The sequence below is a fragment of the Mustela nigripes genome, chromosome 14, assembly GCF_022355385.1.
Source record: "Mustela nigripes isolate SB6536 chromosome 14, MUSNIG.SB6536, whole genome shotgun sequence".
Lineage (NCBI taxonomy): Eukaryota > Metazoa > Chordata > Mammalia > Carnivora > Mustelidae > Mustela > Mustela nigripes.
Window position 1 is genome coordinate 19,225,570 of NC_081570.1, and position 23,332 is coordinate 19,248,901.

General features: G+C 47.9%; 2 protein-coding genes across 5 annotated transcripts in view; both read left to right on the forward strand.

Moving 5' to 3' along the window:
* Positions 1–6,653: 6,653 nt before the first annotated feature.
* On the forward strand, positions 6,654–18,110 carry LIN28A (lin-28 homolog A). The gene is made up of 4 exons (XM_059376313.1): positions 6,654–6,684; positions 7,148–7,332; positions 16,953–17,137; positions 17,891–18,110. The coding sequence occupies exons 1-4, from the start codon at positions 6,654–6,656 to the stop codon at positions 18,108–18,110; spliced, it is 621 nt and encodes a 206-aa protein (XP_059232296.1).
* A 4,457-nt stretch (positions 18,111–22,567) lies between these two features.
* DHDDS (dehydrodolichyl diphosphate synthase subunit) overlaps positions 22,568–23,332 on the forward strand; it is a 31,573-nt gene continuing 30,808 nt past the window's right edge. For 3 of the 4 annotated variants that reach the window (XM_059376752.1, XM_059376755.1, XM_059376756.1), the window contains exons 1-2: positions 22,568–22,670; positions 23,182–23,296. In XM_059376752.1, coding sequence (XP_059232735.1) covers positions 23,234–23,296 — 63 coding nt within the window. In that variant the 5' untranslated portion in view covers positions 22,568–22,670; positions 23,182–23,233. Of the gene's footprint in view, positions 22,687–23,181; positions 23,297–23,332 lie in introns of all 4 variants that reach the window. The other variant, XM_059376754.1, reaches the window with a different exon arrangement.

A 23,332-nucleotide genomic window follows, 5' to 3' on the forward strand; every position in this document is an offset into this window, starting at 1 on the left:
TTTCTCAAATGCACACATGTTAGCAGATGGTCAGGGTTTTAACTCCAAACCACCACCCTGGACCTTACCACAGAGTTCTCAGAACACTTCAGAAATGGGGGTTGGATGTAGATGACTGCCCCAAAAAGACCTGCTTTGGCTCTGGCCAGCTCTTTGATTTACAAAGCCAAGGACTTTTGGGGGTGTTGATAAATAAAAATGACAGAGGAGCTGTGGCTCAGGGAAAAGGAATCACAATTGGGTCATATTTATTAATCATTTTGAATATGTAGTCTTGCTCCACAGACTTTTTCTTATACATATCTTGTTCCTTATTGATAAAATGGGGACAGCACCAGTCACACCTTGCTAGGACTATGGAAAGAATATGAGCTTTGGAGTCAAACATGTGAGTTTAAATTTGCTTCTGCCATATTAGCTGAACTACATTAGGCAGGTTATATTGATTCATTGAGTTTCAGTTTCCTCTCCTACAAAGTGAGAATATTAATACCTATTACTCAGAGTTATTGACAGGCTTCAATGAGATAAGAAACATGTGCTTCTTCTTCTTTTTTTAAATTTTTTTTTGGTTTTTAATTTTTTAACTTTAATTCCATTTAGTTAGCATACAATGTTATGTGAGTCTCAGATGTGCAATATGGTGAAAAAATGTGCCTGTATTTTTTAAAAGATTTTATTTATTTATTTATTTATTTGACAGAGAGAGAGAGAGATCACAAGTAAGCAGAAAGGCAGGCAGAGAGAGGGGGAAGCAGGCTCCCCACTGAGCAGAGAGCCCAATGTGGGGCTCAGTCCCAGGACCCTGAGATCATGACCTGAGCCGAAGGCAGAAGCTTTAACCCACTTAGCCACACAGGCGCCCCTGTGCCTGTATTTATTTTTTAGATATTTTATTTATTTATCTGACACAGAGAGAGAGATCACAGGTAGGCAGAGAGGCAGGCAGAGATGGAGGGGGAAGCAGGCTCCCCCGCTGAGCAGAGAGCCCAATATGGGGTTCGATCCAGGACCCCGAGATCATGACCTGAGCCAAAAGCAGAGGCTTTAACCCACTGAGCTACCCAGGTATCCCTCCCTTTATTCTTGATAAATAATAGTTGTTATTACTGCCTGTCAGAATATAAGCTCCACAAAGGCAGCATTTTTGTTCCTATTGTTTATTAATGTATTCCCAACACTTAGAACAATGCCTGCCTCATGGGAGTGCTCAATAAATATTTTTTAAATGTTGAGTGAGTTATTACTCAGACTTCTTCCAGCGCTTCCTTTTATGAAGATATGAACCTACGCAAGAGAAACTGGACAAAATACCTTAGATGTTTTTTGTGTTACTGTAATACCTTTGTCCAAAGAGCCCTTTTGGGGCACCTGGGTGGCTCAGTTGGTTGAGTATCTACCTTTGGTTCAGGTCAGGATCCCAGGGTCCTGGGATTAAGCCCCACATTGGGCTCTCTGCTCAGTGGGGAGCCTGCTTCTCCTTCTTTCTCTCTCAAATAAATAAATAAAATCTTAAAAAAATAAAAAACCCGGGACGCCTGGGTGGCTCAGTGGGTTAAAGCCTCTGCCTTCGGCTCAGGTCATGATCCCAGGGTCCTGGGATCGAGCCCCGCATCAGGCTCTCTGCTCGGCGGAGAGCCTGCTTCTTCCTCTCTCTCTCTCTGCCTGCCTCTCTGCCTACTTGTAATCTCTGCCTGTCCAAAAAAAAAAAAAAAAAAAAAAAATCTTTAAAAAAAAACAAAATAAAAAAAATAAAAAGCCCTTTTCCTTTTTCTTCTTGCCTAGATATTATCATTCCCAGAAAAACACAAGAAACTTGTAATACTTAGCTATCTGAAGTCTTGTCTCCCTAATCAGACTGTAACTTGGAACACAGAGAATCAATCTTTCTTTCTTCTTCTTTCTCCTCCTCCTCATCCTTCTCTTCCTCTTCCTCCTCCTCCTTCTCCTTTTCCTCCTCCTCCTTCTTCTTCTTTTTAAAAATAAACTCTACCCTCAACATGGAACTTGAACTTAGGATCCCAAGCTCAAAAGCCACATGCTCGGGGCGCCTGGGTGGCTCAGTGGGTTAAGCCACTGCCTTCGGCTCAGGTCATGATCTCAGGGTCCTGGGATTGAGTCCCACATCAGGCTCTCTGCTCAGCAGGGAGCCTGCTTCCCTCTCTCTCTCTGCCTGCCTCTCCATCTACTTGTGATTTCTCTCTGTCAAATAAATAAATAAAATCTTAAGAAAAGAAAAAGCCACATGCTCTACCAGCTGGGTGTTGTGGGCATGTTTCTGGTTTACATTTTGGGGGTACATTTTTGTTCATCTTATTACTTGGTGCATATTACTTATCTGATTCTTCCACTGAACTTGTGAGTTAACACATTGACTGGATCACAGTAGATATCTAATAAGTTTTCACTGAGTTAAGGACCCAAGAGAAGAAGGGTTTGGTCAGGAGTTCTCATCTCCACATAGAATCAACCCACTGGGGATGAAGAGCCAATTATGTTGAGAGCCATATGTCCCTTCCTAAAGCATCCTCTGCCTCTACATATGCAAATTTATGAGGTCCTGAGCATCTCCTGTGCTGCATTGTTTAGACTTGAGCGAGATAATCCAGGGGAATAAATATTAGGAGTTATAATGATGTTTACTATTAAATTATTATTTAATTTAATTTAATTATTATTACTATTAAATTATTAATTATCAATTAATTATTAATTGTCAATACCATTAAAGTCAATTAAAGCTTATTCAGGACACTCTTCTTGAGCGTATTCTATGAGCTAGGCACTGTGCTGGGTACTGGTAAGGATGTAGGAGACAATGCAGAAAGAAAGAACACATGAAGGGCCCTAGTCCTAAGAAGTAAGTGACCCAGCAGGTTCTGGCTCATAGAGACAATTGTATGTACAGTAGCTATAATAATAGTCACAGTTTGGGGTGCCTGTGTGGCTCAGTAGGTTAAGCCACTGCCTTCGGCTCAGGTCATGATCCCAGGGTCCTGGGATCGAGCCTCACATCGGGCTCTCTGCTTGGCGGGGAGCCTGCTTCCCCCTCTTTCTCTGCCTGCCTCTCTGCCTACTTGTGATCTTTCTCTCTGTCAAATAAATAAATAAAATTTTAAAAAGTCATAGTTTATATATTTTTTAAAAGATTTTATTTATTTCTTTGACAGAGAGAGAGATCACAAGTAGGCAGAGAGGCAGGCAGAGAGAGAGGAGGAAGCAGGCTTCCTGCTGAGCAGAGAGCCAGATGCGGGGCTCCATCCCAGGACCCTGGGATCATGACCGGAGCCGAAGGCAGAGGCTTAATCCACTGAGCCACCCAGGCACCCCCATAGTTTATATTATTAAAAGCCATCACAGACACTGTTTTATTTTTATTTATTTTTATTTTTTTATGTATTTGACAGAGAGAGATCACAAGTAGGCAGAGAAGCAGGCGGGGGTTGGGGGGAAAGCAGGCTCCCAGCTGAAGCAGAGAGCCCAATGTGGGGCTCAATCCCAGGACCCTAGGATCATGACCTGAGCCAAAGACAGAGGCTTTAACCCACTGAGCCATCAGGTGCCCCAGACATATTTTAAAAGCTTTACATGTATGATCTAACTTTATCCTCATAATAACTGTACGAGTTAGATATTCTCATTATTTCCACTGGACAGAGAGGGAAAATGAGGTGTAGAGAGGTTAAAAAATTTGCCCCACTTCACAGAATTGTGAAAGTAGACTCGACATTCAAACATGGGCAAGCTGATTCCAACACCTGTGCTTCTATTTTCTTATTAATTAGGAAAATAAATAGAAAACAAAGGTTAGTCTCTCTTCTACTTTGGTTTTCTTTTTTTTTCCCTGCTCTAGTTTCTTTTTTAAAAAATATTTTATTTTATTTTTTAAGACATAATTTTAAAAAAAGATTGTATCTATTTATTTGACAGACACAACAAGAAAGGGAACACAGGCAGACAGAGTGGAAGAGGGAGAAGCAGGCCTCCCACTGAGCGGGGAACCCCATGCGGGTATTGACAGGTGGTTCTATCCCTGGATCCTGGGTTCATGACCTGAGCCAAAGGCAGACATTTAATGTCTAAGCTACCCAAGCACCCCAGAGATTTTATTATTTTTTAAATATCTTTTATTTTTAAGTTATCTCTACACCCAATGTGGACCTGGTACTCACAACCCAGAGATAAACAGTTGGATGCTTTACTGACTGAGCCAGCCAGGTGCCCCTACTCTGGTTTCCTTTGAATCAGAAAATACCATCTCCTCTTTCCTCATCTTCTGTGGCCAAATGAATAGTTATATCCATTTTTCTGAAAGGGAGCTTGAGATACTTGCTCTGCTCTCACAGAGTCATATTGCTGGAAATGCCCTCTTTTTGTCATTCAAGAGAATGCCTTCGCTTGTTTCAAGTGTGTCAGCATCACTGAAGGGGTGAGAAGAATTAGGTTTTCTGAAAAGGACTTGGAGTGGGAAGTCAAGAAGGCGTTTTCAAAGCTGGGAGCTGGGAGCTAGGAGAAGCTTGCTTGGCCTTATTCAGCACCGTGGACAGGGCTCCTGGCACTCTCAGGACCTTGGACAGAGAGGCTGGTCGCGTTTGCCGAGGAAACAACTCTGATTAGTGAGCAGACCAAGTGAAACCAAACCGCGAAACTCTTTTTTCCATCTTTTCAGCCAGACCTCAGTCACCTGCTCTTGGATCTTAAGGACAGAGATGCGGGGAGTGCATTATATTTTAAAGGCGCTAGTAACGAGGGGAGATAAGATTCTGAGGTGGGGAGGATTATATAAATACAAATGGCTTTGACTGATGTAAGGTTCTCAGTTGGGAGTGGGGCACTGCTAATGACATTTGTTAATCATATGTATTTTTTAGGCGGAGTAGCAAAAGGCCGCGGTTGTCCTCTTTATCACCCAATGTCCAATTCACCATCCCTTACACTCAAGTTTTAGTCTCTTGAAGAGCATTCCATGTAGAAAAGAGAAAAAATAATCTCTCCACAGACCCTTGCTCTTCTTTCCTTTCCCTACCCCCACTCATTCCCTCTCTCTTTCTCAAATACACATGTGGGGGCGCACGCGCGCGCGCGCGCGCACACACACACACACACACACACACACACACAGGCTCAGGGTGGGAAGCGCGAGAGGTTCTGCACAGTTGGTGGAGAAGACTGAATTCCCAGCAAGCGGATGCCCCCGAAAGCAGGCTCTGTCTCTTTAAATGGGTTGTAGCAGTGGGGGAGGGGAACTGGCCGGAGCTGGCATTGTCCAGTTTGAACTGAGCACCGGAAGTGAAGGGGCAGGGCCAGGGCCGTGCACTGAGCCCCCGGCCATTGTCCATCTCCGACCAGGGCACTAGCCACCCCCTTGACCAACCCTCTTTATTTCTTAGAAAGGGAGGCTACCTCTTCGAGTAAGGAGATCCTATACTTCAGTTCCCCCACCAACCACACTCCTTGTTGGGGGAAGCACACTTTAAGGTGGGACTCTGAAAAGACGAGGGTCCGGGAACCCAGGAGTGTCCGGAATACTGGAAGAAATGCCTCCATCCACCTACCCACCTAGTCCCTCTCCCGCGGATAGGGTCGCGTTTGGGATGGAGACAGGATGAGGACAGCTGGATGAGGGAGGAACACTTTTGGATTCCTCCTGCTCGCCCAGGAAGCACCACGTGGAATCAGTTTTAGACACAGATTTGGAAGGAAAGGATTTTTTACACAGAATCAATTAGGAGCACTTTGAGATATCTAGAGAAACAGTCGAAACTCAGGGAGGCAGAGACATTCAGTGAGTCAGAGACAGCCCCTTTCGAGGAAGCGCCTTGGTCAGGACTGGAGATCAGCCCTGCTGCGTCTCCGGCCCCCCGCCCCCCGCTTCCCCATCCCAGGCTTCCTAATGTCCTGAACTCCAGGTCTATCTAAGCACACGGGGGTGGGGGGTGAGAGCGGGTCAGCGCCAAGCAGCCGGGTCAGCTCGGAGGCCTGAAGGGGAAGGGAGGGGGAGGGGCGCTCAAGAGCTGGGGGAGGGGGAGGGCTCATCCATTTCTCCCTTGACAGGTGGTTTGAGTCTCTGATTGGCCAGGGCTGCCAGGCTCACACCTCCCTCCCCCAACTCTCTGGAATGTATAATTATCTGCGCGGGGGGTGGGGGTGGTGTGTGAGTGTGTGTGGGAGCAGTCACATGGTTTTAGAACTACCCCCCTCCATAAGCCCCCCACCTGTATGCTGCTTTGGGGGGCCCCCACTAAGTCGTTAAAGTGCAGGATTCCAAATTCCGGGGTACTCAAGACTTCTAGAGCTGACGGCCCCCATCTCCAGATGTGTGTGTGTGGGGAGGGGGTGTCAAACCTCAAGGTTCTGAGAAGAGACACCCCAGAGGTGTCAGAGACCACAACGATGGGGGAGGGCCGGAGCTGGAGCCAGAGGGAAAGGGAGGGGAAAGAAGAGGGAGGGGAGGGGAGGGGGCTGCCCGCGGGGGGTTGGGTCATTGTCTTTTAGAATTTGGGAGCCTTTGAAAAGCCGTGGGCCCTCCCACCGCTATTGTGCTGGGGAAGATGTAGCGGCCTCTTCTCCGAGCCACCCCTTTGCCTCCGGACTTCTCTGGGGCCAGCAGCCACCCGACCAGGGGCCCGGGGCCGTGGGCTCAGCCGACTACCATGGGCTCTGTGTCAAACCAGCAGTTTGCAGGTTCGAGCTCGGGACTTACTGGGGACACCTTAGGTTTCAGGGGCGCCCAGGAGCCACATAAAAGGGAGGTGGGGAAATGTCCTCCAGACTGGTCGAAGGACCCTAAGTCTGTGCGGCCTCCTGCTTCAGGGGCCATTTCTGGACCAAGGAACCCTGGTGTCCCAGTGGCGTGCACACCGAGGCTACGGGGGCGGAGGGAGAGAAGAGGAGGGGCCTGTCCGGCCATCTATCCCCAGGCAACGTGTTGTGGGAAGAGGAGCAAAACTTTTGGGGCAACACTGGCTTAAGTGTAAGCTTGGGGAGCGCGGGAGGCGGCCAGGACATGTCTTTCCTCGCCAGGTGGTTGGTAGCTGCAGCCACCTGGGTGCCCATCCGCGGGCTGGACACTCGGGTATCCCTGCTGGGTCTCGAGAGCACCCTCCGATTCCGTGGCCCCCCAGTTGAGCGTCCTCCCAACCTCCAGGTGGCTGCGCCAAGGCGCCGGAGGAGGCGCAGGAGGACGCCGCCCGGGCGGCCGAGGAGCCGCAGCTGCTGCACGGTGCCGGCATCTGTAAGTGGTTCAACGTGCGCATGGGGTTCGGCTTCCTGTCCATGACCGCCCGCGCAGGGGTCGCGCTTGACCCCCCGGTGGATGTCTTTGTGCACCAGGTGAGACAGACGCTGGGAACTTCGCCGGGGGAAGGGGATGTTGGCGCGCATATTCAAGGTTGGGCGGACAGACTCGGCTGTTATATTGAGGGAGATCGTGGGCCCTCATTGTGCGGTCCCATCTGTGTCGTGGCACCCCAGTCCTGAGTCCCCATTAACTCCAACGGGACCGGGAGGGTTGCTGAGTCTATGAACAGTACCCCTAACCTTTCCCGGAACCTTTCTGGCTTACCACGTGTCTGTTACCTCTTTCCCTTGGGAAGGGGGCAGGGGGCAGGGAGGTGACCCCATGTGGCAGAAACTAAGGTTGTATTGTGCTTGCCGGTGGGGGGAGGGCGAGCAGGCCGGCCAGGGAAGCACATGCCCCGTTCAGGGCCTTGAGCGCCCAGCGTCTTTGACTAAAGTGTGAATGGAGCTCTCTGGCGGGAGAGAGGCAGGCAAACCTCTCTGGGATCAAGCAGGGGTAAAGCTGAGAAGTCAGCTGGGTCTCCTCACCCAGGTGGTCACCCAAAACTCAAGCCCTGGGGCCTTAGTGAGTTTGGCCGATCCTTGAAGACTCTGGGAACCTGAAACCTCTTCCAGCGTACCCATCTCAGGCACATAATTAACCTACTGGGCTTTGGCCGTGGAGTTCCACCAGGAAGGAAAACCGGAGTCCAGGCCTTAGATTCCTAGTCCGGGCTGGGAGGGAGTTAGGTCACAACCCCAAGTTCTCAGTTAAAGCAAGGCAGCCCAGTGGGGGTGAAATTCAGTGTCGCAGGGCAGGGGGTGGAGGAGTCTAGCCTCTGGACCTATTCTCTGCTTGGCATTTATGGCCCCAGACGGCCATTGATTGCTGTCCTAACATTCCAGCCTCGAACAAGGAGCCAGAGACTTCAGGTTCCCCTCCTCCCCGGCTTCCTCTTCCTTTCACCCCCTCCTGTATATCTTAGAAGTGTTCCGGTGGTCCTGGGACACCAGCCACCCATAGCAACCACGGAAAGGAAGTTGCTGTTAGAGTCCCTTCCACCTTCGGAGGTTTGGTGTGGGACTCGGAAGAGAAATTGATCATCTCGGGTCCAGTAGGTTGACACCCAGACCGGGCAGGGAGGGGTTACTTCGGAGAGGTTGGCTTTAGGAGCCTGGGGGGAGGGGAAAGGAGGATGTGGGGATTAAGGGTTGGAGCCTCAGGGATGGTATTCTGGAGGGGGAGGGGTGGAGAAGGGAGATCCTGGGTGGACTGGTGGGAGGCTGCCAGGAAGTCTCCCGAGCGTGCTCTTCCACGCGAGGACACGGAGTGGGGAGATGGGGGAGTGCCGGGACCCAGTTCATGTTGGGGTACTTGGCGGGGGGGGGGGGGTCACTGGGCTACTGGAACATCTGCCCTGCCGGGTGGGTACGCCGCAGCTTACTTTCCCACCTCCTGGCTGCGTCCAGTATCTCCTCCCACCCTTTACCCCCACCCCCAACCACCCGACAACTTGTTCAGGCTTTGCCCCCAACTCCCTGTCTCATTTACATATGTGAATGATAACCCACAGGAAGTAATTGCGGGAGAATGAAGGGAATTGGCCTCTTTAGATCTATTAAATCACTTTATTACAGGAACCAGCTTTGAATGGCCCTCCTCAGCGGGGTAGCCAGCTCTCCCACTTTCCCGTTTATCTGATCACAAAGAGATTAAAATCTCTTGGTCTGGAGATGGACTGGACAGCTTCCCCAATTTTGGGAGGCTTGGAATTAAAGAGACCCAACATTCTCTTGCGTCCCTTCCAAAGGCTGCCAAATAGGGGCTGGAAGGAATGTAGCCCCTCATCTGGGGTTCGTTAGTGCTGTCCAGTCCCAAGGAAGGTGTTCCTGAACAGATGAATCTGTGCCCCAATTCACTTAACATTGGGATCAAAAGCAGTTGGAAAATACTGGATTTTCTAGAGGAAAGCCAGGATCTTCAGGTTTGGGGAGTGGAAACTGCATCAAGCTCCTTTAAATGGGTCATTTGGGAGATAATCTGGATTTCAGGGTCTTGGAATGTCCAGGGACATGCCACTGTTGAGTAAGTTATCAAGAGGGAGTTGAGCAGGGAGAAGGAATCAAGAATTTGTCTTCTAAATGCCCTCTACCAACAGTCACAGAGGACAATGAGTGGAAATTCCCTGAACCTTACCTGGTAGGATAGCATGCTGCCCGGGCTCGGGTTGATCCTCAAACCCTACGACAGCAGTAGACTGGTGATTATAGTCCCTGCACTTGAGAAATCTGAACTATTTCTTTGGGGATCTAATGTAGAGTAGATTCAGGACAGTCCCTAAAGATTGTTCTGTGGAAGGAATGTGTTCCCGTGTTCCCAAAGTCTGGGTATTGGGGGGGGGGGGGCAGCTGAGAAGGGGGTAAGGCTGCTCTCTTTAGGAAGAAACCCTCCCCTTCTTTGGCTGCTGGTGGTGGGTATCCTGGAGCCCGAGATGATGAGAAGGATAATTGTCCCGTTAAATGTCTGCCAGGGGAGAGGGTCAGGAAGCCCCTTTCTAAGAAAGGAAAAGGGGGGAAAGCAATTTAATATTTTCTTTTCCTTTCCAAGGTTGGGCTTATTTGGTTTCTAGCACTATTCACGACTGTTCTTGTGCTCCCTCTCAAAACAATTCAGGCCTCCCCAGGAGTAGAGGAGTAGGAAAGAAAACGTCCCCTTACCCTTAAAAAAAAAAAAGGTAAAAGAGATTTCTCTAAACGACACTTCTGTTCAGACACATCTTTAGATCCAGAACCTCTGCTTAACCATGTGTTTAGGAGAATTTAAGAATCATAGTATTGGCAGATGGCCCGCCCTTAAATTAAGGTTTCTCAACCTCAATTGACATATTTTGAGGAAGATAACCCTTTGCTCAGAGCATCCCTTGGTTGTGACAACTAAAAACATCTCCAGACCATGCCGTCCCAGAGGCAGAATCCCCCCTCAGGTGAGAAATAGTTACACAGGGAAAGCAGGAGCAAGAAGCCACAAAATTGTTTAAGATTCACCAAGAATTTTGAGATCTTCATAGCTATTGTAAGAGTTTTGGCTTAACTCATGTTTCCTGTGGCTCAACTCCCAAATCCGCAAGATTTGTAGAAATTGGAGCACCAGAAAAGGCTCCCTGCTTACTCTACAGTTCTTCAGATCCCAACTATGTCTGAGATGGCTTTCTAGCTAAAAAGCGGCATTGGAAGGCTTGAGGCAAAAGAAGAGCCCCAAGCTGACTAAGGGACCAAGTTTGGGTTAGGAGAAAAAATTTCAATACTGAAGCCACGTGGCTTGCTTTTTCTGCAAAGGCTGAGTGGGAGAGCTACCTCAGGCGGGGTCTGGATTAGGACTCCTGGGTGCTGGGGTTGGGGAGGGGAGAATGTAGAGATATTTCCCACCTGCTTTATAACTTTACTGGTGCTTCTGATTACTCACCTCATATCTAGTTAGTGATGTGCTTGTCTTACCTCTCCTCTAACTAACCTGTAAGCTCTTCTAAAGAGTGGGACTAGCTAGCTGTCTGGTTAGTTTCTTCCTATTACACTAGTATGGGCTTGGTGGGCAGAAGGAATGCCTGTGAAGAAAGAAGGAGCTCCTAAATCAGGAGGACAGTAACAGTTTGGGGTCCCTGTCAGCAGAGATCTTCCTCCAGAGAAAAAGATTGGAGATAAGGGAGGGTGTGTTATGCTGATAACTGCTCTTTCGGAACTGAGGTCTGAAATAGGGTTGGGCTCTGAGGGGCATGGTGAAAGCTGGTGGCTTGAATGTCACAGTGTGGAGACCCAGATGGGATCCTCTGGTTTCTGCTTGTGGACTGGAAGCCACAAGTTTGGTCATTCCGTAGTTCTTCATCTTAACCAGACAAATCAGATTTTTTAAAAACTTAAGTGAATCACCCTAATTTTCAGAAAGTTGGTAGAGGTTAGTTTGAGCATTATGGGATCTTCTCGGGTCTCTCTTTCTGAAGAGACATGCTTTCTAGACAGTGTCCCAAGGAAAGGCTGTGCCACGATTCTGAGTGAGTTTTCAATCTGAGAAACTTGTCACCTTTCAGCTGGTAAGTGGTTTTTAGTGACTTTCCCCAGGGCAAGGTTGTTTCTTGAACATTCCTAATCAAACCACCCTACTAGAATTGCCTGTTTTGGGGGGGCGGAGGCGGGAGCTGCTCTAGGGAAAGCCTCCACCCTCCCTTCTTCCTGCAGGCAAGAGTAACAGTTACTATCTCTATGAAGTCTGGGGTCAGGTGGTGTGGGGGAGGAGGAGAAAATTTTCAGGGATAGTACCTCGTGTGTACAAACTCACTTCAAATGATCTCAGCTTGGAGTTACTTAATTCAAGCAGGAACTAAAATTCCAAGAAGAGTAAGTGAACAACTAGGTTTCTGGCTGAAAACTCCAGGACCCTTTCTCCTGCACCCCTTGGGTGGATGGGGGCCTGGTGAGAAGTCAGTTCCCTGTCCTTGAAAGTGTGATCCCCTTGAAACGCTTTCCTGAGGACAGACGATTACTGACTGCCCCAGGAGTTGGGGAGATAAGGCTTCGCGGTTCCCAATCTGGCTGTTCCTTCAGTCTCCCGCTCTGGCTTTCAGTGCAGACAGGCTGCTGAACAGCGCCATCTGGTGGAGAACGCAGGAGCTGGGGTCCCCGCTGCATCTGAGCGGAGGTGCCATGTGGGGGCTGTCCCTGTGTGGGCAGCCTCTAGTTCTGGCTGATCTCTTTCCTCAACCCTCTCTGACACATCATCAGACAAGCTGTTTCAGGTAGAACCGGTTGGTTTCCTAGCCCCTACCAAGCCCTACCTTCAGGAATGAAGCTCAGGTAGGAGGACTATGATGACACCTCAGGACTGAGTCCTTTCTTTCATTGGCTTCCTTTACTTCTGGTTCAGAAAGTTCTAGAATATGTATGTGTGATTTGCATTATACTGCATAGCACTGGCTGGAGGGTCAGGCTAGTGGGCATCAGAGCACCTCTGTGGCTCACTGAATTTGGACGATATACTTCCCGTCTTTGCTTCCCTGATCTCAGTGGTAACATGGGGTGATTATGAGGCCTACTTGGCAGATTTGGTATAAGGGGTTAAGTGCTTAGAGCTCTAATTAGCTTTTAGTAAGCATGAGTAAATATCAGTGACTTTGGGTAGTGGGGAACTTGGGTTAGTCCCCAACGTTTGTGTACCGCTAGGTGGTTAGGGCTGAGGGAATAGACAGCACACTAGACAGTCTTTTGCTGGAATGGCCCTGAGAGTTGCAGAAAAACCAGGAACTCCTGTCATGCTTGCCTCCCTGAAACCAAAGCAAGTTTCCTTGAAATTCTGCCTGCTGCTTCTGTAGAAGGGAGCAGTGCGGCTAAACATGGGCATTGTTGGAGCTGGTGATAAAGGGGGTGGCCTTGCTTTTACAAATGGTTAAAAAAAAAACAAACCATGTATGTCCGACCTTCAGAGAGCAAGTTCCAGGGAAACTCAAGTGTCCTTTTTACTCCACCCCATTCTCTGAATGACAGAGAATGTCACTCCTTTTATGTGAACTGCCGAAACCCCAGATTGATGCTGGGGCTGGAGTGTTTGAAGAGTGGAAGGTTAGTGGAGACAGTGGTGAGGTATTAAGAAGGAAGCAGAGGGTCTAAATATTGAATTGGCCTGAGCCCTTCCCTGCCACCCAAAAGAAATGCCATCCTCCCCAGTGCAATGGGTCCCCTGGGAACTGCCCACCCTCCTTCGCCGAACAAACTAGGTAAGATGGGAAGGAAGCCTGTCTCCCTCCCCCACCCCAACTTTTCAAATAATTGATCAGAATAAATAATCCTCATTCAGGTTCCTGCATAAAGGATTTGACCAGAGGCGAGGGTTAGGGGGGCAGGGGTCCTGTAAGGCTGGGATGGCAGGTCGGGAAGAAGGAAGGATGGCTACTACTGGTGGTGACTTTGGCAGACCCAGCCGACTTGACTGGGGAAGAAAGGTGTCTCTCCATTTCTCTCCGTGACCATAACCCCAACGTAGAGAGGAAGGAACTGATGAATGTGGTGAATGTGGGGTGGGGGTGGGGGGTTCGGAGCTGCAGCCTCAGGAACTCCAGGAATCTGACCACCAGAACCAACCAGTGTCAACTCTTTGTTTCCTGGGGCTGGGCTCTATTGGGGGAGCTCAAGCCTTACCCCTCCCCCCCCCAAGCCTTTTCTTTTTTTGGAGGGGATGGGGAGAGGGGCGGGGCCCTGCTTTGTGTGTGGTTGGGGGTGGGGTGGGGGTGGTAGCAAGAATTTCAGGCTCCTTTCTGATGCAGGCCCTGTGAGGCCAGCTCAGTGGGGCAGCACGGTGATTACCTATCTGATAAGAGAGGAATTCAAACTATGTGTTGTAGAAAGGGGCGGGGTTGGGGGGGCAGGGAGCCACCCCTGGAGACCACCAGTCTAAATCTTGACCAGCTATGGTAAGGTGCCTGCAGGGTTATTTTTTGTTTTGTTTTGGCTTTTTTTTTTAAACTTTTGAGATCTTACAGACCTCAGATCCTCCAATCCTGGGGAGTGGATGACCCAAGAGTACCAGGCAGTTTTCACATTGCCCCCACTGGTATTGTCTTGTTCTCCCAGTAAACCTAGGAGGTGTAAATAGATTTTTTTTTTCCGAGTTTCCGTAGTTATTAAAACCAGAGTTAAAATTTTGAGACTCCTGATAACTTGGTTCTCATTGTGACCCTGCCCTGTTCCAGTCTGAAGGGGTTGATGATAATTTCCGCTCACTGAGGATTTGTGTGTACAGGCTCTGTGTTAACTACTCTTCATGCACAAAACCTCAGAGCTCCTCTATAAAATTACTTTTTGCTCCATTTTATAGGTCAGCACAGAAAGGGAATAACAGGCCCTCAGATTCCAAACCCTTGTTGTTAAACACTTATCTGCTCCACCATCACAACTGGAGCTAGGAGTGTCCCAGCTTCGCAGCCCACTAAGCAAATGGGAGGACCTGGGCTTGTACCTCCTGGCAGATTGGCTTGTCCTAGCTGAGTAAGAAACAAGTCAAATGTAACTTACATCAGAGTTGTTTTGGTGCAACAGCATTCGCCTTTCTGCATTGTTTTTATTTCCTGCTTTGACTCTCTGCCCCTGCCCTCACTTCCAACCTTGCGGGAGGGGAGCCGTCCGCCTGTCCCAGGCTGTTCCTGTGGGAAGGAAAAGAAGGGAGAGGCTATTCCTATGATGGAACTGGGGGAACAAAAGCTATAGATAATAATACATGAAATATTAGCTGAGCACATTCTTGATGTTTCCATACCCACATAATCTTCATTAGAAGCTTAGTTGGGTAATGTACCTATTACTACAGTCTCTGAAGGAACTGAGGGCCAAAGGTGAACGATTGACTTAGGTCATGCAGCCAACAGTTGGTAAAACCAACATTTCAGGAACTACGGTGTGTAGCTCTCAGGCTTAGGCTTTTTGCTGGTGATCCCAGTGGGACCATTGTCTTCAGAAATGCCATCTGAATTAAAACAATTTAAACGATGGATAAATTGGGGATCCCATCTGGCTAGAGAGCATGTTGCCCCTAAGGCCCAAGTCCCAGTTTGAAATATTCCTCCTACCAACCACCACCTGCGTAACATAATGTTCCTTATTCAAGCTCCCGCAAGCCAAGACTGGGTGCAGTGGTCTTTTTGCTTCTCTGAACCCTATTTTCGATGACTGCACTTTGTTGACATTTGATACACTCTTTGGATGTTTGACCGAAATGGAGTAAGCTATCATGAAGTCTGTCCTGGGGAGGGTATGGGAGAGGGGGGTCACCTCCACCAGCATGGAGATGTTGATGTATTAAGTGGCAAGACTGTGAGCTTTAAACGGGGAACCCTGGGTTTTTCCTGACCCTGTTATTGTCGCTCAGCTATGTGAGAACTCCCAATAATGGTATAAACATGGTGTTTTAATGGGATTGTTTCAAACATTCTGGATCTTTTCATCTTTTTTTCCTTCACCCAGTAGTATCTGGTCCTCTGTTCAAGTCAAATAATTCAGATTTATTTACCTCTTGGTTCATAGCAAGTTTTATCAGTCTATCTCTTGACTTTTACAAGGTGTTTATTTTTTGTTTTTTTTTTTAACACTTTGATTTTAAACCCTCTGGAATATATTTTGCATAAATGAGATAGACAATATAGAAGTCTTGCTCAATATCCAAAATGGGTAGCTAATATTCTCAACAGTTTGAACTGTTTTCTTCACCTGTTGATTTCTCTATATACACTTGGGTCTCTTGGACTAAACTTACTGATCCATCTGCATGGGTCATACTGTCTTTTCCCTTGACCTTGCAGGAACATTACATTGATAGAATTCCAGACTTGGAAGAAGGTTGCAAGAATAATCCTGAGAACGCCCCATAGGACCTTTACCCAGATTAAGCAAGTCTTAATATTCTGTCGCATTTGCCTTGTCATTCTTCTTGTACAGATACACTTTTTGGCTCCTTTTTTTGTTTTTTTTTTTATTAACATACACTGTATTATTAGCCCCAGGGATACAGGTCTGTGAATTGCCAGGTTTACACACTTCACAGCACTCACCATAGCACATACCCTCCCCAATGTCCATAACCCCACCACCCCCCCCCCCCCCCCCCCCCCCCACCCTGTTTGTTTTGTGAGACTAAGAGTCTCTTATGGTTTGTCTTTTTGGCTCCTTAATCATAAGATACATCAGGCACCTTTATTGCTAAATATTTCAGTGTGTATCTTGGAAACTAGGGTCATTCCCTTTCACAATCTCAGTACAAAGATAAAAAAAACCCTGGGCATTAATATTGAAACATTTATCTGTATTCCATATGTAAATTTTGTGAGTTGTCAGAATGGGTTTTTTGCCCTGTTTCAGGACCCAGTCCAGGAGCATGCATCCCACTTAATTGTTCTGTACTTACTCAAACTTTGTTTTTCACACCTCAATATTTTTAAAGTGTACAAGGCTGTGTTATATTTTACAATTTTGTATTTGTTTATTTTCCCTTCCTCTCTTCTTCCTTTCCTCTCTCCTCTCCCCTCCCTCTCTGCCTCTCTCCCTTCCTTCCATCTCTAAGCCCATCATGGGGCTTGAACTTATGACCCCAAGATCAAGAGCCACACAGTCCACCTCCTGAGCCAGCCAGGCGCCCCTATTTGTTGATTTCTTTTTTTTTTTTAATTAATTTATTTTTTGACAGAGAGAGCGATCACAAGTAGGCAGAGAGGCAGTCAGAGAGAGAGGAGGAAATAGGCCCCCTGCTGAGCAGAGAGCCCAATGTGGGCCTCAATCCGAGGACCCTGGGATCATGACCCGAGCTGAAGGCAGAGGCTTTAACCCACTGAGCCACCCAGGCGCCCTATTTGTTGATTTCTTATGAATGCTAAGTTTAAGAACTTCCCATCTGTTCTATTTTAGTTTAAATGAGAATAATTACCCTACCCAAAATATTACGGCATCTGTTTATGTAATGATTGTTCTTTGTTCATGTAACATAGATCTCTTGTTCTTAACTGTGGTGGCTCTTTTGATTGACGTTTTCTTTACTGAAAACATGGAAATATTACATTTCTTCTTCATACTCTACAAGAATGTGTGTGTGCAGTTTTTTGGTGTTAGAATGGAGACTAATATTAAATCATGTTTCCCTTCCCCAGAGCAAGCTGCACATGGAGGGCTTCCGGAGCCTGAAGGAGGGTGAGGCAGTGGAGTTCACCTTTAAGAAGTCTGCTAAGGGCCTAGAATCCATCAGGGTCACTGGCCCTGGTGGGGTGTTTTGTATTGGGAGTGAGAGGCGGCCCAAAGGGAAGAACATGCAGAAACGCAGATCAAAGGGAGACAGGTATGAAGGCCCCTTGAAAGGGGAGTGCTCTCCCGATCTAGCCCCTTTCTTGGACCAGGACACCAAAGAACAAAATGAAGCAACAATTCGGGTGTTGGGTTTCTGCCTTAGGGTGTGGGAGGTGGGGAGAGGGCTGTAGGTGAGAAGGGCACTTGATAACCTAGCTCTTTGACTTGACAAGTAATTTTGCTTTGTGAGCTCTTGCCTCCATGGCTAATTAGGGGTAGTGATGCTGGCCTTATTGATTATTTTAGAGGCAAAGGAGACCACGAATGTGAAAGTCTAAGTGCTGGGGACAGACTGGTGTATGTCCCTGTTGCTTCTTCTAGATCTCTCCCAAGTGGCTGGTTTCTTTTGTCTTCCCTGTGTCCTGGAGCAGACCATATAGTCTGAGTCCTTTAATTATCTCTCTTTTTTAGTGAAGGACAGGTACCACTTCTTAAGAGTAGCATCTTAGGTAGGTAGCATCTTACCTATCTTCCAAATTGCAATTCCTAATTGGGGTCCATGATTTCCATTGATATTTCAGTATTTTCAGGTTGACCTGAATCTGAAGATACCATCTAGACAATTACAGATTTGGGAAGAACTTGGAAGTATCAGTCGTGGTCATATTCTTCCTTTTCTAAGTGGGGAAATGAGTTTCCAGGAAGGGGAGTGATAGAGTAATTGAACAGAGCCCAGGTGTCCTCACTCAGAGGTAGACTTGTGCTCTAGCTCCTTTCTCAACTTTCCCGTCCTGCTCTGTACCAGGTGCTACAACTGTGGAGGTCTAGACCACCATGCCAAGGAATGCAAGCTGCCACCCCAGCCTAAGAAGTGCCACTTCTGCCAAAGCATCAGCCATATGGTGGCCTCGTGTCCCCTGAAGGCCCAGCAGGCACCCAGCTCACAGGGAAAGCCTGCCTACTTTCGGGAGGAAGAAGAAGAAGAGATCCATAGCCCTGCCCTGCTCCCAGAGGCCCAGAATTGAGCTACAGTGGGTGGGGGCAATTCTTTTGCGATCAGGAAGTTTTGAGGAGGAGGCAGCAATCGGCAGAGTGGAGAAAGTGGGGGCAGGGCGGGTAGGGGGCAGCTGGCTCTGCCGTGCATCTCAGGCCGGGGTCCACAGCATCACCCCCTCTTCCCTCTTGGTGCAGGGTAGGGGGGAAGGGGTGAGGCCAATGAACTCCAACCATGCTCTATCCAGATGCTCTCGAGGGTTTTGGAGAAAATCCTTCCCTGTGTGCTTTATCTGAGTGTCCACCCCCGGATCTCCAACTTTGGAACGTGGCCTGGAGAGGGAAATGGTTTTCCTTTTGAAGAAGGAGATGTAATAGTAATTTTTCCCATGCCAGAATGTAGAGATTAAGCATGAGACCAGATTGATGGGCCCAACCCACGAACCACTACATTCTGTGGGCAGGAGTCTCTTGGGGGTAAGGCAGGGTTTTTCCACATCTTGTCTCGTAACCCACTGTTGGGATATAGGGTGCCGAGGACTGTCTCAAGCAGTGGGTTGTGACAGTAGCCACAGGATGGTTGGGGGAACGGCCACAGACCTACTGTTCCTAAGCAGACTCCCACCCCATTCCGGGCCAACAGAATTTTATTTATTTGCTCCCATGGATAAGCGCACCTTGGGCCCCACTTTCTCCAGGATGCCAACTGCACTAGCTGTGTGCGAATGACGTATCTTGTGCATTTTAACTTTGTTTTCGTAATATAAATATTCTGGTTTTGTATTTTTGTGTATTTTAATCTTAAGGCCCTCATTCCTGCACTGTGTTCTCAGGTACATGAGCGATCTCAGGGATAAGTCGGCAGCAGCTCCGGGTCTACACAGCAGGAATGTTTGCTGTTTGAGCACCAGGGCGAACATCTAGTTGGAGTGCATAGCCTATTGAACTACCTCACTTTTGGTAATTAGAGCTGGCTTTTCTGCCATAGTGTTCTCTTGAAACCCCTCTACCTTCAGTGATCCGTGGGAGACTAGGTTTTAACTCTGTTTCCCCATGACTTGACCTCCTGCTTTAAGATTGGAAATTGGTCTGAACAGGAAAAGATGGTCCAGGAAGTAGTATTAGGAGAGGCTGCACCAGCTGAAGGGTGCCGAGGGGAAGCCCAGATTAGTTGTCTATACGTGTAATAAGGGATTCCTGTTCCAGATTTCTAATCCCAGGGGACAGGACTCACTTTACATACCAGATGCATCCTCTACTGGATTGGGGCTAGGCCTACCATGCACAACAGGGTGTATGTGTGTGAGTGTGTGTGTGCACATGCGTATTTTAAAATGAGTTGGTAAGGTTGGGTTTAAGAATAATAACTCTGGACCCATCTTGAGCTGCCCAGGGATGGGTGTGTGAAGCAAAGGCTAAATTTCTTAACCTTTATAAATTCTGGGCTTTTCTTGCTGGCTTCCAGAGATTCCATAAGCCATGGCTTCTTCGAGGTGCCCAGAGCCAGTGCCATGCCCTGCTGTAGCAGTGATAGTGTCGTGGTAGCTAAAGGAGAAAAGGTTTTATTTACATGCTGTGAGTTCACCACAAACCTACCTCACTGTTGAAACGGGGCAAATGCAATAGAACGCATTGGGTGATGTGTGTCTGATCCTGGGTTCTTGTCTCCCCTGCTCGTTGCCCCCGGCTCCCCCGCCCCGCGGTTTTTCCCCCCCCCCCCGGCCCCCCCCCCCCCCCCCCGCCCCCAGTTACCTTATTTGTCTGGGTTTCGTAGGACTTCACTAATAGCAGATTGGGTGATTGCTAGGTGGCCTGGTTTGTGTAAATAGAATGTGTTGGTCTTCTCCATGTTCTTTTGGGGTTTTATTGTTTACAAACTTCTCTTTGTATTGAGAAAAATAGCCAAAGCATCTTTGACAAAAGTTCTGCACCAGGAAAAGAATCTGGAACATCGCTTGGTGATCCTCTGGAAGCGTGGCGGTCTTAAACCAGCCTTTCTTTTGTGTTTCCTTCCCCTATTTCCTATTTTGGGCCAGATCTTCTGTCCTAAAAACCTGACTCCTACCCTACCCCTCATTTATCTCCCCTCCCCCCAGAAGCCCCCACACATACACATTTCCATCTGGTAGAAGCGAAGAACACTTCCTCCCTTGTTCCCAATCTCCTGTGCCAAAACCATTCCTTGATGTGATTCATATTAATATGCTTATATTTGGTTGGAATAAACCTACTTGAATCTCCAGTCTTAGGGTAGAGAGCAGCAGAAGCAATGAAGGGTGGGGGCCTTCCATATAGAAAGTAGGGTTGGGAGACCAAGAAAGGGAAGATGAATGTATATCCAAGTCACTCAGGAACTTTTATGCAGGTGTAAGAAACTTACGTCAAAGCGGCCGCAAGATTGTTTAATAGGAGACGGACGAATGTAACTCCATGTTTACTGCTAGAAACCAAAGCTTTGTGTGAAATCTTGAATTTTGAATTTATGGCGGGGGGGGGGTGGTAGGAAAGCTGTACCTATCTGTTCTTTCCCTGATTCCTTCCCCTCCTTTCTGAACTGCAGGAGACTGAGCCCCCTGGGGCTTTAGTAACTCCATCTCCGGGGAGTGTTTATTTGATGGTTGATTTTGCTGTGCCAGATAATTCCTTTCCCACTTGCTATTGTTTTGTAACACACATGCTGTCCCTTTTCCCTTCTCTTTACCCTGGGAAAATACAATGAATAAATAAAAACTTATTGGTACTGAAACTGTCCTCTTGTTGGGTCTTTAGGCTGTTTTTTCTTCTATAATTCCTACCTTCTTGGACTGGGACTCAAGTCAGGGAAGAGCCATTACAGTTCCTGTTCAGCCATTTTGTTAAAAATGAATTTGAAAATTCAGTCCTCTTAGCACCTCATTACAGTGGAGTTTTGTTTCTAGTTAAGGCCTCTTGTCCTGTTCCTTGGAAGCTGCCACATTCAAGAGGGGATTAGGAGCATGGCATGCATAAGAATGGGGTTGCCTGTGCCACTGGCTGGGATGAAAGGATGGGGCCATGGCTTGGGGCATGAGACCCTAATACTTTCTCCCCTGCTCCTCAAAGCCTTTTACAAATCTTAATTAATTAGCCCCCTGCAGCACCCCAGGGAGGGAAATAGTGAAACTAGGGAAATTGAGGCCAGAGGAAGTAACACTGATTAGCTATACAAAAACGTTAACATTTTCCTGGAGGCCAAGTGTGGTAGCTTTCTAATGAACATTGTATTTTAAAACATCTAGCGTCCCCCCTCCCCGACCTTCCCCAACAAGGGAGGGGATTTTTTAAAAAATTCATTGGAGGCGTGCCATCTAGTACACAAAGTGCACAGGAACGGCAGGACAAGAGTAAGAAGTTTCATACATGCATTCCAGAAACTTCATACCAAAAGTCAAAACTGACCACGGAAGTAGCTGAAAGCAAACTGCAGGGCTTCAGAAAATGGTCTTCCTGCAAAATTGATCTAATCAGCTAGACTGAAACTTAATTCTCAGGATGCAAAGCAGGAAGCAGGGAAAAGCTTGAGACTATTCATGGGGTGGGTTACTCCTCTCTAGGGCTTTCTTTGATCACGTGTGTTAAAAGTAACCCTTTCACGTGACATGATGAACTGGGAGCTACCAGTGCAAGAACTCTTCCTGGCCTTGTTTCCTTGATGAGACTACAAAGTGAGAAACTACAAGAAGGTTCTTTAGAAATTGAAAACAATTTTTTAAATTTTATTTTTATTTATTTATTTATTTATTTTCAGAAAATTGAACTCTTTTTAGTTTCTTTTGTGAGTCCCTCAAGTTCCTGCAACAGTTTTCCTTAAAGGTTACAGAGCTTAATGCCTTTGATCTTTCGATCAGGGTTAACTGATGGCCTTTCATTGGTCATTCTTAGAGCTCTTCCCAGCCTCAATCCCATTTTGAGTTGCTCTGGGCAGGTCCTGAATATGAAAAGCCCAAAATATAAGTGCTTTAAGTCACAAGGTGCATTGATAGTAAGTGCGTCTGTGAGACAGACTAGGGCTAGGAAGTTAACAAGCAATTAAATCCACTAAATAAAACTACAACATGTAAATACAGAATTTAAGACTTGAACCAGGACTCCCAACGCCCACTTCTCAGGACTTCCAGCAAGCAGCCCCATTTCTTAACAGTCCTAACCTGCCACCAGCTGCTGCTGAGCCCTTGCGCTTCTGACATGGGGATCCCCGAACTCTTGCCCTGTGGGGCAGCCTGCCTGACACCTCTGATCTGGTTCTACAGACCTCCGGGCTCCCCCAGGTGATCTGAACCCCGCCACTTGGCCCGGAGCCCGCTCCCCTGCCCCCTCAGTCACGTGAGCGCGGCGCTCGGTCTTTCGCTCGGTCTCCACCTCTCTCCCTCCATCCTCCTTTCTCGGATCCCGGGAGGGCGAATTTCGCCCGCAACGCTAGCACCGCCCCTCCTCCCAGCCCGCAGGCGCAGGGCGGAGCCCCGCCCATTGGTTGACAGAGGGGGCGTGTTCCAGCGCCCAACGATGACGTGTTCTTCCAGCGCCACGTCGTGAGGAAGTGGAGCAGTTGGAAGGCGCCGGGCGGATCGGAGCAGGTGCTGGGTTCAAGCGGTGGGCGAGAGGGGAGACTGCTGGGCGGGGAGGCGGCTGTGGGAGAAACAGAGGGGACAGTGGAAGAGATGAATGAGGGAATAAATAATTTGGAGAATACTGAGATTGGAGGTGACGGAGGCGACACCTGAAAGGATTAGTGTGTTGGTGCGCAGAATGGGAAACGGTCTCGGGGAAGATGGAGAAGAAGGAAACCGGGGAAGGATCAGGATGTAGGCCTACGATGTGGCAGGAAGTGGACTGGGATGTTCAGGAACAGTCAGTGCAGATGCCGAGGAAAAGGGGATAGCAGCAAGGTCCACCAAGCCAAAACCAAGGAAAGGCCTCTGCCCCAAAGGTCTCATTGGCTTATAAACTCTGGGTGGTGAAGAATTACAGACCAGAGTCTTTGGATCCTAAACCTAGCCACTTTCCACAGTCCAGATAAATCTCTGCGAAGTCATCCGAAGCAGTTTGCAAGCTCTGGTGATTTAGTCTCTTTTTTGTTTATCCAAGGTTACCTGTCTGGTGTCTTCTTGTTCTGGGCTCATCTGCCAGGTCAGGAACGATGTCATGGATCAAGGAAGGAGAGCTGTCACTTTGGGAACGGTTCTGTGCCAACATCATAAAGGTGAGTACCACTTGGCCTCCTGGTTAGTTGGGTAAT

Coding starts and splice junctions, on each gene's coding strand:
- LIN28A (XM_059376313.1), top strand. CDS start 6,654: ATGGGCTCTGTGTCAAACCAGCAGTTTGCAG. Junction 6,685..7,147: donor GTCAAACCAGCAGTTTGCAG/GTTCGAGCTCGG, acceptor CCCAACCTCCAG/GTGGCTGCGCCAAGGCGCCG. Junction 17,138..17,890: donor CGCAGATCAAAGGGAGACAG/GTATGAAGGCCC, acceptor GCTCTGTACCAG/GTGCTACAACTGTGGAGGTC.